Source organism: Furipterus horrens, unplaced genomic scaffold, assembly GCF_987537825.1.
Source record: "Furipterus horrens unplaced genomic scaffold, mFurHor1.1.pri manual_scaffold_3, whole genome shotgun sequence".
In the NCBI taxonomy this organism is placed as follows: domain Eukaryota; kingdom Metazoa; phylum Chordata; class Mammalia; order Chiroptera; family Furipteridae; genus Furipterus; species Furipterus horrens.
This window is the reverse complement of record NW_028327173.1, coordinates 201,931,058-201,943,801: the sequence shown is the minus strand read 5'-3', so window position 1 is coordinate 201,943,801 and position 12,744 is coordinate 201,931,058. Positions and strand designations below refer to the sequence as shown.

The following is a 12,744-nucleotide window of genomic DNA, read 5'->3' as shown; positions in this document are numbered from 1 at the left end:
GCCTGTCATTTCAGGAAAACAACTGACAGTATTTGTTGCCAATGAGAAAATTCAAGCTCTCAAGTGGAAATTAGAATTCGGAAAAGTTGTATCCACCGCTGTGAGCTTGACAGTTTCTCAATACTTAAAGACCTTTCTGATTAATTCAGTGGTGATATTAACAAATGCGATTTTTTTTTATATTGTATAATAAAACCTGTTAACATTTAGAAGATCTGTATAACTCAGCGAATTAATATTTTTCAGATAACCAATGCATAATATTACAATATCATGCTTGGATAAAAGATCTATTGAAAGTACATGATACACCAGTGGGTTTTAATGTAACAAAGTATGAAAAGTTAATTGATATGGTTTCAAATTCTGTTACAGCTAGCCTTTAAGAAACTACCACTTATTGAGTTATCATATCAAAAAAGAATATCTACAATTATCTGAAAAGACTATTAAGTACTCCTCTCCTTTCAGCGACATGTCTATGTGAGGCTGTATTTTTCTTTACATACTATAATCATATCACCACAAAAATTACTCAGAAGCAGATTAGTTGTAATGTATTAAGCAATACATTTAAAAGACTTGCAAAAATGTAGAATAATCCTCTACTCCCTATTTTTAATTTGTTTTGGACAATTTACTTAATTTTCATAAAACAATATGTGTCAAAATGCAATGGGCTCATTGTTATCTTTAAATGAATTACATTTTAAACTTTTCTCCATTTTAATTTCTTGTAGGGTAAATATTGATAGCTATGATGCACATAAACAGAAGCTCTTTAGGATTCTCAGTTTTTAAGAGGGTAAAGGAATCTCGAAGCCAAAAAGTTTGCGAACCACTGACCTCGTCCATGTTGAGTGTCTACCACGTACCGGGCCTAGGCTGCTGCAGGGATCGAATCGGGTGCTGGTTGGATGGGGGTCTTGCCCACGGAGGTAATAGTCGCCTACAGTGACAGAGGTAATTCCCATAAAGTGTGGTGAATGTCGTGACAGGAGAAGCAGCAGGTGACATGGGAGCGCACTGCACCTGGCCTTGTGTAGGGAAGGCTTCCAGGAGGGATTCATGTGAAGGGTGAGTAAGAGTGAGTCAGACAGAGAGGAGCACTTTATTGCTTGGGTATATAAAGAAGCAGGTATGCAGCCCCTCTGCAGGAGATCACAGCTTCATTGCAAACGTAAAAGAAGTGGGGTGTAACGGGAGCACAGGGAGGCGGGGGTGGTGTGACCCGAAGCTGAACTAAAGGACAGCAGCGAGATTATGAAGGGCTTTAGGAGTTCAGGGGTTAGCGCCTTTTCCCAGAGGCAATGGGGGATCAGGACGGGAGAGTGACATCAGATTGTGTTTTAGACCGACCTCTCTGGCTGTAGAGAGTGGATATCGAGCAGCAGGGAGGCGAGGCAGGACTCAGTGAGGCAATCAAGCAGAGGGATGATGGACCCTGGGCCAGGGCGTGGTGGAGGTGTTGGAGCGGCGTGCATAGATGTGTGAGATCCTTGCCTGGAGAAGTTACATATCTAGGGGAAGAGATTGGGTTCAGGAGGGAAGCGGAGGCATCAAGATTGAATCTAGGTTTCAGGTTTAGACCCGGGAGTGGTGATACCTTTCACCCACAGAGGGAACACAGGGGGTGGAGGTGGAAAGGGAGAGGGATGAATTCCATGTGGGTTACCTGCGGCCACCCGAGAGTGATGCCTAGTCAGAATTTGGGTATGTGGTTCTGTCTGACACTCAGGAGGAGAACCTGAGAATGAACTTGAGAATCAGCATACAAATGGTAACTGAGCTGTCTCAGAGAGGAGCCGCAAACAGGAAGGAAAGACGGCTAATAGAGAACCACGGGAGGGACCAGTATTCAGGGGATGAGCAGAGAGAGGAGAGGGCGCAAAGATGCCTGAGAGACTCGCCAGAGGATTAAGAGAATCCAGTAACTAAGTGCTCATTGAGACCAAGGAAATAGCATTTCTAGAAGGAAGGAGGGGTCAGCGTTGTTCAGTAGAGTCAACAAGTTACCAAAGTGAGGATTAAGAGGGTCTTTCTGATTTAGCAACAGGGAGGAAGGTGTTGAGTCACAGACTGCACCCAGAGCACTGTCAGAGGGAATGGTAGGCTCCCATAGCACGAAAGAGTGAGGAAGAGGAGAGAGCAGAGAGGTGGGGAAGGAGGGGGGAGAGGAGGAAGGGCAGGAGGAGAGAGAGATGAGATGAGATCATTGTAATTCTATGGGAAGGAGCCCTTTAGAGAAGGTTGAAGATACAAGAGAGAAGGGAAATCAAGAGAGTGAGGTTCCAAAGAGGCAGGAGGGGAGGGGTTTGGGGAACGGGTGGAGGGAAGCCATGTCTCCAATAGGGAGCCCAGTTCCGTTGAAGGCAGGAGGCGGAAAAGCATTAGCTGAAGAAGCTGAGGATGTAGGAAAATCTAATCAGAAACGGAAGGTCCGTGGTGCTCAGTGGGAGGGTTTAGGAGAAGAGTGGGAGTTTAGGTTGAAAAAGAAAAAACACAGAGCAGTGTGAGGAAGAAGGCAGGGGACATGGGTGGCCAGAGGGGCTCACCAGGGTGACCAAGCATGACGGTGGCATGAGGAGACAGGCAAGATGTACAGTTATCTCATTTTAGATATCGATAATTTAATTACAGCAATCTTATCTTTTTACACCATTATGCATTTACATCCCAACCTAAACATTACCCTCAACAATGGTGATTTCTTTTTTTTTTTTTTTAAACCACCAAAACATCATTTTCTGGCCAATTCAGACAATCCTGATGTGTTTCTGTTGTTCACTGTTATGGTCACCAGGTTAAATCTTCAGTTACGTTTCTGCCATTAACACTTCCCTATGTAGAAAAATCTATTCATTATGAGCACATTTATTGCTTCATTGAGTTGCCTATTTAAAATGTAGAGAACCACAAATTAAATGTAGTGCTTTTCCATTTTGGAAAAAAACCAGATGAATGGGTACTATTTTCTTGGATACATCATGTTTGTCTTACATAATTAAGAGTCCAGATTCATAGGCTAACAGATGCCAATCCTTCCTTGTTTTGATATCTGTTCCTTATGGAAAGGGATGCTTCCGAAGACTTGCACGTGCCATTTTCTGCACCAGGCGAAATGACAGGGCAGATGTAATGGAGGCGGTTGCTTTGGGGGGGGAAGGGGGGCGGCAGGTAAGTGGTCAACAGAGAGGTGAGGCTCCAAAATCTATTTCTCTGAGAGGTTAATTAGAGAAAAGTAGAAAACAACTTCTTCACTGAAATTGTAAAAGAAAATATCTTCAGTACCTTTGATATAAGATTAACCTATTAAACATTTCCAGATTTCAAGTCTAGAGCCCCCTATTTGATATTTATTGTATTTAAGACTTTGGTGTTCATTCCATATACATTCTTTAATGACACGTCCTAATTCCTCTTGGTTTCTAGTACTGGCATATGGGAATATACCTGTGTTGAATACGAACAAGTGTGGACTGCACTATAGTGCACTGTTAAGTGAGAAACTGAAATTAATGCCTAGTAGGTCTGGTCTGAAGGTCAGAGGTGTTTATTTATTTGTTTATTTATTTATTTTTAAAATTTTCCTCAAAGAGGCCTTGTGTTCCATTTCTTAACCCATATAATGGATTCTTCTGTCAGTGTTAAGGCTGTGGCAAATTCCTGAAGAGAGCTTTGTCCTCAAGGCCACCTAATGCCACCAGGCTCACAACCACGCTATCTCTGTAATGAACGGAAGACCCCTCCAAGCCCTGGCTGGCGTGGCTCAGTGGATTGAGTGCTGGCCTGTGAACCAAAGGGTCGCTGGTTTGATTCCCGGTCAGGGCACGTGCTTGGGTTGTAGGCCAGGTTCCTGGCTGCGGCTGGCAACCAGTCTATGTATCTCCCACACATCAGTGTTCCCCTCTGCCTCTTTCTCCCTCCCTTCCCCTTTAGAAATAAATTTAAAAAATATATTTTTTTACATAAAGCAGCCCCCTCCATTCTCTCTGATTGTCTCATCCCCATTCCACTTTGCTCTTCACTGTTCCGCTCTTCCCCCCTCCTTCAGACTTTTCAAAGCCTGGACTCCTTTTCCCACTGTAAACAAACCTGCCTGCATCCTTCACTGGCGGGGGGTCAGGGAGGTGTAGAACATTGCATCTCTGTCTTCTTCCTTTAACTGACATTTGGCTCTGCCCTGAGAGCTTTGCCCAGCTGGTCTCTCGAGCTAACGCTGCTGCAGAGGCCCAGTGCTCTTCGGAGACCATCATTTCTCACCCTATTGCTAGACTCTGATCCTTTGACCATCCCGCTAGCTGACTGGTTTTCCCTTTGTGACCATGACACTGTCATCCACCAGCCTCTAGGTCACCTGCGTCGCATATAACCTCCCCTCAGACTCAAAGCCCTGACATCGGCCTGGGTGCTACCCAGCACATGAGGTTTCTGAGTCCTTTACTCTCTGTCCTTAGTGACCTTTACCTCCATTACATTAGCCATCTGTTCCTTTAGCTGTACCTCGGACCGTCGCCAGGAAATGCGACATCACTAAAATTTCACGTTCAGGTAACTTTTCCCTAAGTCAGGGCCACTGATACAATATTGGGTGGCAGGGATGGCAGTGGGCATCCGCATTGTGTCTCTAGCTTTTTATGGAAATACTTCTAAAGTCTCACCCTTTTGTATGATAGGGTTTTGGTGGAAGGAAAAAAATCTCTTATGTTTCAAATCTTCTCAATTTTTCCATTGTAAACAGGTGTCGGACTTCTTTGAGTATTTTTTCATACATATGTACATGCTCATATTTTTTTTCTCCTTTAATCTGGTATTTGCAGCATTACACATTTTCTCTCATCCATTTTATTTTCTCTCTCATAACTTCTTTTAGTTCAATGCCAGTGCTTTCCTTTATGTCTTCTGTGTCTCCGTCATTTCCCTTTCGGTTTTTTTTCCTCCCTTTTTTAAATCTCTGTACTGTATTCTGGGAGATTTCCTCAGCTCTGCCTTCCAGTTCATTAAATCTCTCGTAAGTAGCGTCAGACTTGCTAAGTCTATTTTTTTGATTCCAAGATTTTCAACTGGCTCTCTTTCATTTCTACTTCTTCTTATCTTACAGCCTGTTTGTATCTTTGTCCTGCATAGTTCTTGCTCTATGGAGTGGGGTGCAGCTAGAGAAGGGACAGTGATCAGAGCCCTCTAAAATGCAGGCCCAGGGCAGTCCCCTCTGGCTGGGGTCTAGTACTGGTCCCATTACTCCTTCATCAAGACCTCCGGTCCTTCGGCCCTCTTAGTTTTTCTCAGACCATGAACCCATTGCAAGACTCACTTCCGTCTGTGTTTAGTCCGGATCCTGTGGTCCATTACACGCTCAGCAGTGCCCTTAACCTCCTGGCCCCCTTGACCTTCCATCACCCTGACCTAGCAAGACCTCAACCCTGGATCAACCTGACTCTCCGTCTTCCTGCCGTACACTCAGGTTGTTGAGTGCCTGTGGCCTAAAAAGTGTAAGCAGCACATACATGGCCACCCCCGCTGGACCTCTGCGCCTCCAGGGGCTCTTCAGTGTTCCCTCCAGCAGTTCCTTCCTTTCAATGTTTGCCACTTTTCTCGGGCTCCTGCCCCACTCTCTTCCCTGTCACTCTCTGCAGATGGCCTCGCTTCCCACTGCCTAAGAAAATAGAAGTCACCAAAGCAATGATGTCTTTTCCTTTCACTCCCCTCTACAATTTTTAAAAAAATAATTTGTTTATTTACTTATTTGTTTTTAGAGAGAGGGGAAAGGCGAAAGAGAGGGAGAGAAACATCACTGTGTGGTTGCCTCTCACTCGCACCCCCAACTGGGGACCTGACGTGCAACCTAGTCATGTGCCCTGACTGGGAATCGAACCAGCGACACTTGGCTCGCAGGCCGACACTCAATCCACTGAGCCACAGCAGCCAGGGCTCTCCCCTCTATAATTTTACTGCCTGCTGTTGATGATGAGGAAGATGGAGAATCATGGAGAATCCTTTTCACCACTCGTTGTTGACCTGCCACTGTGACTCCTTTCCTCCTGTCACCCCCCGAGTCTCAGACAAATCCTTCCACTGCAGCTTTGAAAGCTCCTGCCCCATTCTGCTTCTGCTGGGTCGGACCGCATCAGTTCCCTTCTCTGTTTGACGCTCTGTGTCGAAACCGCCGTCCGTCCTCTGCTTCTCACATCAAATCCCTTCCAGTCCAATGCGGTCTTATTGCCGCCCCAGTAACCCCACTGCCCAGGTTCGACAGTGACCTCTCTGCTGCTGGAGCCGGCAGGTGCTTCGGCCTTCTCTGCAGGGTTTGACTCCAGTGCGCACGCCTTCTAAACACGCTCTTCGCCCTACATCTGCGCCCTTCCTGCTTTCCTGGCCAGCGGCCCAAGTCTCCATCCCTTAAATGTCTTCCTCGGAGTTCTGCCCTCAGCTCTTCCTCTTCTAACGCCCTCAGTGCCTGGCCTCTACAAGGTGCTCAGTCGATGTCAAAGTATGTACGCAGACCAGCTGGTTTCAGATTCAAGCAATATACTCAGAAGTCCTTAAAAGTTTGAGAGAGGAGGAACCAACTTTTTGGAATGATACTCACTTCCCATTATAAATGATGTATTACTTATTGCCACAGGAGCCCACTGAAGGGAAAAAGAACATAATAGCTTGTTTCAGAACTAATATGGCTGTACGTTAGCAACAGAAATGATGTAGCTATCTTATTAGAAATACAACGGAGAGATTACTTAGCAGCTGTCTTCCCACATTGTCATTTCATTTTACTCTGTAGTTCTTGGCAGAGAATCTAGAAAAGAAGGGAAAAAAATTAAGCCACATTGTGTTCTCCAAGAGTAAATGATTTCTGTCGTTCTGAGGAACAAATCTTAAAATGCAATGTATGTCCCATGGTCGTCGGAAATAGAACATTTTCAAAGTGTTTTTTCTTCCCTAGAGACAAGTGATTAAACATTATGGCTTTTTCCCTTCAGTATTTTGTGGTCGGTTTTCTCTTAGCTCTGCGCAGTGTCCCACACTCGGAAGTGGAGGGTCCTCACGACCGACAGCGGCGTTGGGGCCATCCTTAGATCTTGAAACCCCACTTTGCAAAGAGAATTCTGCACCGAACTCTTCAGTGTTCTCTTTTTATGGAAATAAAGAAGTCCCTCACACACAGAAACATGCATTTGTTTATTCAGTCATCATTCATTCAACAAGTAATTATGTTAATAGCTACTTAAAGCCGTCTTAGAATGGATACTATTTAATGTGCAGAGAGATGCTTGGCAAGCAGGATGCTCTTGGGTTTTACTTTATTTGGCCTTTACTTGCCAGTGTGTCTTCTCTCCACCCTCAGGCTGTGCTGGTCAGCAGGACCTGCTTTGCATAGTCTCCTGTGTCACGTTGTTACACTTCCATCTGCCTCTGCCACAGTCACTTTAATAAGGATCGAGGTCGTGATTTCCTGGTGCTACTCTGTACTTAAGCAGAAGGAAAACTCCTACGAGTCCAGGAAAAGAAGAAATTGTCTGAATTGATTAGAAATCAGGGTTCCACTGACCACTGACTTGTATAATTCACATTTTTACAACATAATTGTGAACTAAAAATATGACATTATGACCACTTTAATTTTTATTGACCTGTCCAAGAACATGACTATGGCTAAAAGGGGAATAGATGACATATGTACAGGCTTTGTCGGGAAAATTATTAATGCTCTTAATCTTCTGACTTTACCTATATCCTGAAGACAGCACAAGGCAAGAGGCAATGCAGTGGTGAGTTCAGGGTAAGAACTCATGCGTGTTAGTGTAGGAATGTAAAATTATGGTCTACGGTGACATAAATGTGTGATATGGGCTGGGTGTGAGGTCATAGGGAGCGGTGGGGCTTGCAGCAAACAGGGGAGTTCCCAAGTTGCCTAAAAGCATCCATGCTTAAGAAATTGAAAACCACCATGCTAGCCGGAAAGAAACATGACTAGAGATTTGTAATCTCTGAATTCTGCCTGTGCCTTGTCTTATTTCCTCTCTCTCTTTTTCTTCCTACCACCAACCACTCCGTATCCCAGGTGCCTTGCTGCCTCAGACAAAAGCTGCAATCAGAAGCTTCTACCTCATTTCAAAGAAGGTCTTTAACAAAATGTACCTGTGTTTAGTGTCTGCTTACATCTGAACCAAGCATCATTTAAAACACTTTTTAAAACGCTTCACTCTTTGCTAGTTTTTATATTATATTATATGCAATACATGTTATCTATTTAAAACTTGTGCAATACAGAAATAAAGTAAAATGTGTTCCTTCCATTGCCCCCTCTGATGATCCCATTCTGCAAATAAATGCTATTAACTGTTTGGTGTGTATACATCCAGACTTTCCTGAGTATATAAATGCATGTACACATGCACATACTTACATAGTAGATTACAGTATAATCTTATTAAAACTGCTGCCATAACATTCTGCAGCTTGTCTTTTCTTATATTATAAATAAATTTTCATAATAGTATAGGTATATCACAATCTTTGTAGCTATTCTTTCAGCAGTTTATCAGTGTACAATATTTTATTAACCCCTCCTTATTAGTGACATTTAAATTGGTTCTAGCTTTTCTTTCCTTTTTAAAAAATCCTCACCTGAGGATATGTTTCTTGATTTTAGAGAAATAAGAAGGGAGGTGGGAGGGGAGAGAGAGAGCGAGACAGACAGACATTGATGTGAGAGAGAAACACTGATCAATTGCCTCTCATACACGCCCCATCAGGGAATCAAACCCACAACCTAGGTATGTGCCCTGACCAGGAATCGAACCCAAAACCTTTTCATGTATGGGACAATGCTTCAACCAACTGAGCCACTGGCCAGGGCTGCTTCTAGATTTTCTGCTGTTTTTCTGCTCTTACTCAACTCTCTCTGTGGGTGTGTGATAGGCATCTCCATGTTCAAGACCAAACTCCTGATCTTCTCCCCTCAAACATACTTCTCTTCTCTTTTTAAAAAAGTATATTTTATTGATTATGCTATTATAGTTGTCCTAATATTTCCCCTTTGCCCCCGTCCACCCTGTGGCACCCCCACCCCCACCCCCCCAATTCCCTCTGACAATCTCCCTTTAAGTTCATGTCCGTGGGTTATACGTATAAGTTCTTTGGCTACTCTATTTCTTATACCGTTCTTAATACCTCCCTATTTTGTTCCCACCCCACCAATTTGTACTTCTTCTCCTCCATTGTCACCTTCCCCCTCCCCGCTGATAACCCTCTAGATGATCTCCATATCTGTGGTTCTGTTTCTGTTCTGCATGTTTGCTTAGTTTGTTTTTTAGATTCAATTGTTGATAGTTGTGAATTTACTGCCATTTTAACGTTCATGGTTTTGATTTTCTTCTTTTTCTTAAATAAGTCCCTTTAACATTTCATATAATAATGGCTTGGTGATGATGAACTCCTTTAGCTTTACCTTTTCTAGGAAACACTTTATCTGTCCTTCGATTCTAAATGATAACTTGGTTGGATAGAGTAATCTAGGTTATAGGTCCTTTCTTTTCATCACTTTGAATACTTCTTGCCAGGCCCTTCTAGTCTGCAAAGTTTCTTTTAAGAAATCAGCAGACAGTCTTATGGGAACTCCTTTGTAGGTTAATCTCTGCTTTTCTCTTGCTGCTTTTAAGATGCTCTCTTTATTTTTAACCTTTGGCATTTTAATTACAGTGTGTCTTGGTGTGGTCCTCTTTGTGTCCACCTTGTTTGGTACTTTCTGTGCTTCCTGGGCTTGTATGTCTATTTCCTTCACCAAACTAAGGAAGTTTCCTTCCATTATTTTTCAAATAAATTTTCAATTTCTGGCTCTTCTCCTTCCTGCACCACTATGATTTGATGGTTGGTATGGTTGAAATTATCCCAGAGGCTCCTTAGCCTATCTTTGTTTTTTTTTTTTTTAATTCTTTTTTCTTCTTGCTGTTCTGATTGAATGTTTTTTTCTTCCTTATGTTCCAAATCATTGATTTGATACTCAGCTTCATCCACTTCACTGTTGATTCCCTGTAAATTTTTCTTTATTTCATTTAGTGTCGCCTTCATTTGTGCCTGGTTGTTTGTTTGTTTTTTATGCTGTTGAAGTGCCCAATGAGTTCTTTCGGCATCCTAATAACCAGCGTTTTGAACTCTGGGTCTGATAGATTGCTTATCTCCATTTCGTTTAGTTCTTTTGCTGGAGTTTTGTTTTGTTCTTTCATTTTGGCCATATTTCTTTGTCTCCTCATTTTGGCAGCCTCCCTGTGTTTCCATGTATTAGGTAGAGCGGCTTTGACTCCCTTTCTTAGTAGCGTGGCCTAGTGTAGAAATGCGCACCTGTAAGTTGGATTGGGGCAGAGCCTTGGGTAAGAGCCAGGGCAGGGCAACCCATGTGAACCAGGTTGATGGAGTCTTAGATATGGTGTCACCGCTCTGTGGCTCTGTGTGTGAGTGGGCTCAGAAAAGGGACTAAGGCCACTGCTTGGACTCTGGAGTTTTGGTCGGGAGGAGACACTGGAGTTTCATCTGGGAGGGAGCGGTCCTCTGGTACTTGTCCTGATGCCAGACCCTTCAGTTTCTCCCCATAGGCCACTGGTGCCCTTCCAGCTGCTGCCCCAGTGCTGGAGCCCAGAGGGAGTGGGTCTGCATAAGTCCTAAGTCCTTTGCGGGCCCTTTAAGAGGAGACCCTGAGAATTCTGCAATTCCTTCTGCTGCCCTAACCCCCACTGGTTTTTACAACCAAAAGTTATGTGGACTTATCTTCCTGGCACTGGAACCCTGGGATGGGTGGTTTGGTGTGGGGCTGGGATTCCTCTCTCCCGAGATACCGCTCCCTGTTTTTACCCACCACACTTGGGTTCGGGACCACCCATCCCATGTCTCTGCATCTCAGCTCCTCTACCCGTCTGGATGAATGTGATTTCTTCAGTTCCTCAGTTGTTGGACTTCCATACAGCTTGATTTTTTGACAATTCTGGGTGAAAGTTGTTTTTTGTAGTTTGGTTGTCATTTTTGCTGTGGGTGTTCAGGAGGCCGCAGCGGTTACCTGTGCCTCCATCTTGCCCGGAAGTCCCACCCTCCCATCTTAATTAACGGTGACTCCATTCTTTGCACTGCCTGTGCAGTCACCCCAAGCTCCTTCCTTGTTCTTCCACTTCGCACCCATCGTGTCTGCACCTCTCAACATCTCCGCTACTGCACCCGCGTCCAAACTGCCCCACCGGCTCGTCTCCCAGCCCAGCTCCATGCTCTCTGCCTTCGCTCAACAGTCTGCTCCAACTCAAGGGATCCCTTTCAAATGCGCGTCCAGTCAGCCCCTCTTCCACTCCCATCCCTCCGGTGGCTTCTTATCACACTTGCATAAAAGTCAAGGTCCTTCCAGTGGTCAACAAGGCCTTAAATGATCTGCCCGCCTCCCCTGTTGCCCTCTCCCCCATGCCCCCATCCTCATCTACTCCCCTACCAGCTCATGCTGCTCCAGCCACACTTGCCTTTTTGCTTTCCCTCACACCTACCAGCTGTGGTCCTGCCTCAGGGCCTTTGCACACACTTTGCCTTCTGTCAACAATGCTCTTCCCCCCCTCAGATCTACACAAGGCTTGGTTTCGAACACTTTCAAGTTTTTGCTCAATGGCCCCTTCTCAGTGAGGTCTTCCCTGGCCACGGTATTTATAAAGAACATCTTTCCCAGCCTTCTCTGTGAATACTTATCACCACCTAATCGTCGTCGTCGTCGGCAGCCGTCCGTCTCGAGAGACGATGGTGTAGCTTCTTAAGAGTCTATCTGCACCGCCGAGAATGGCTGTGCAGTCCAACTCGGGAGTGACACGGTATCTGTCTCCTCCCGTGTTGAATCGACATCTTGCGATGACGCTGGAGTGTCCTCTCCAGTGAAGCTGAAGCTACAGAGCCTGGGCAGGGTGATATGGAGGATCTGCTGTTGCCCATGCAGCAGACACCCCCTCTCTTCGCAGCTGAAGGATCCAAGGGAAAGACGGAGTCAATACAGCTTGGCTTCAGGTGCGCCGCAGGAGTTGCCGGTGTTGACTACAACGTCAAACCGCCTTAGGGACTCCGGCTCCGGATTTTCTGTCAGGGTTTACTCCCTTAGCCTTTCCCCTGAAGAGGTATGCCGCAAGGCAGCGGAGGTTTTTTGGAATCAGAGTTTTCCTTCTCTGATGTGCCCTGACTGGAAGATCGAACCAGCAACACTTAGCTCGCAGGCCGACGCTCAATCCACTGAGCCAAACCAGCCAGGGTTAGAGGTACAGTAACCATACAATTAGACCACAAGTAGTTGAGGTTTCCCTTTTCCCAGGTTTAAAAACTTTCACAACATTTCTATATATTTACCCATTCAGATTTAACCATAACCCATTTCCAATTCTTTTCCACACTGTAAAGTACTCTACCCAAACTCAGTATTTGGCAGCTAAAATTTCCCTAGACTTGTAGATATTCTGCAGTTTTCTGAAGCTTAGACCTTGCAAACACCTCTCATGCAACAATGACTTGAATGTTTAGACATATACCATTTTGCAAACAAAGCACATCACCTTAAGAGCATATCTAACCCACCATTTTGCCCACTTCAAAGATGGCGGCAGCATTACATGCAGCATCTTTGAAGACGGTGGCACCCATAAGTACCACCCACAAGATGGTGGCAAACCCACGTGACTTATCCACCATGGTGGAGCACTCACGTGGCTTACCCTAAATGGCAGTATACCTATGAGTATA

The 12,744-nt window shown here is 44.7% G+C and overlaps 1 protein-coding gene across 2 annotated transcripts in view; it reads left to right on the top strand.

Moving 5' to 3' along the window:
• Positions 1 to 12,744, top strand: part of EFCAB11 (EF-hand calcium binding domain 11) — a 129,512-nt gene that overhangs the window by 83,537 nt on the left and 33,231 nt on the right. The window contains exon 6 of one of the 2 annotated variants that reach the window (XM_090272115.1): positions 8,060 to 8,165. The exons of the other annotated variant lie outside the window; for it this stretch is intronic. Within the exon in view, the coding sequence (XP_090128241.1) occupies positions 8,060 to 8,126 (67 nt within the window). The 3' untranslated portion in view covers positions 8,127 to 8,165. Of the gene's footprint in view, positions 1 to 8,059; positions 8,166 to 12,744 lie in introns of those variants that run through there. 2 annotated transcript variants of the gene reach the window in all.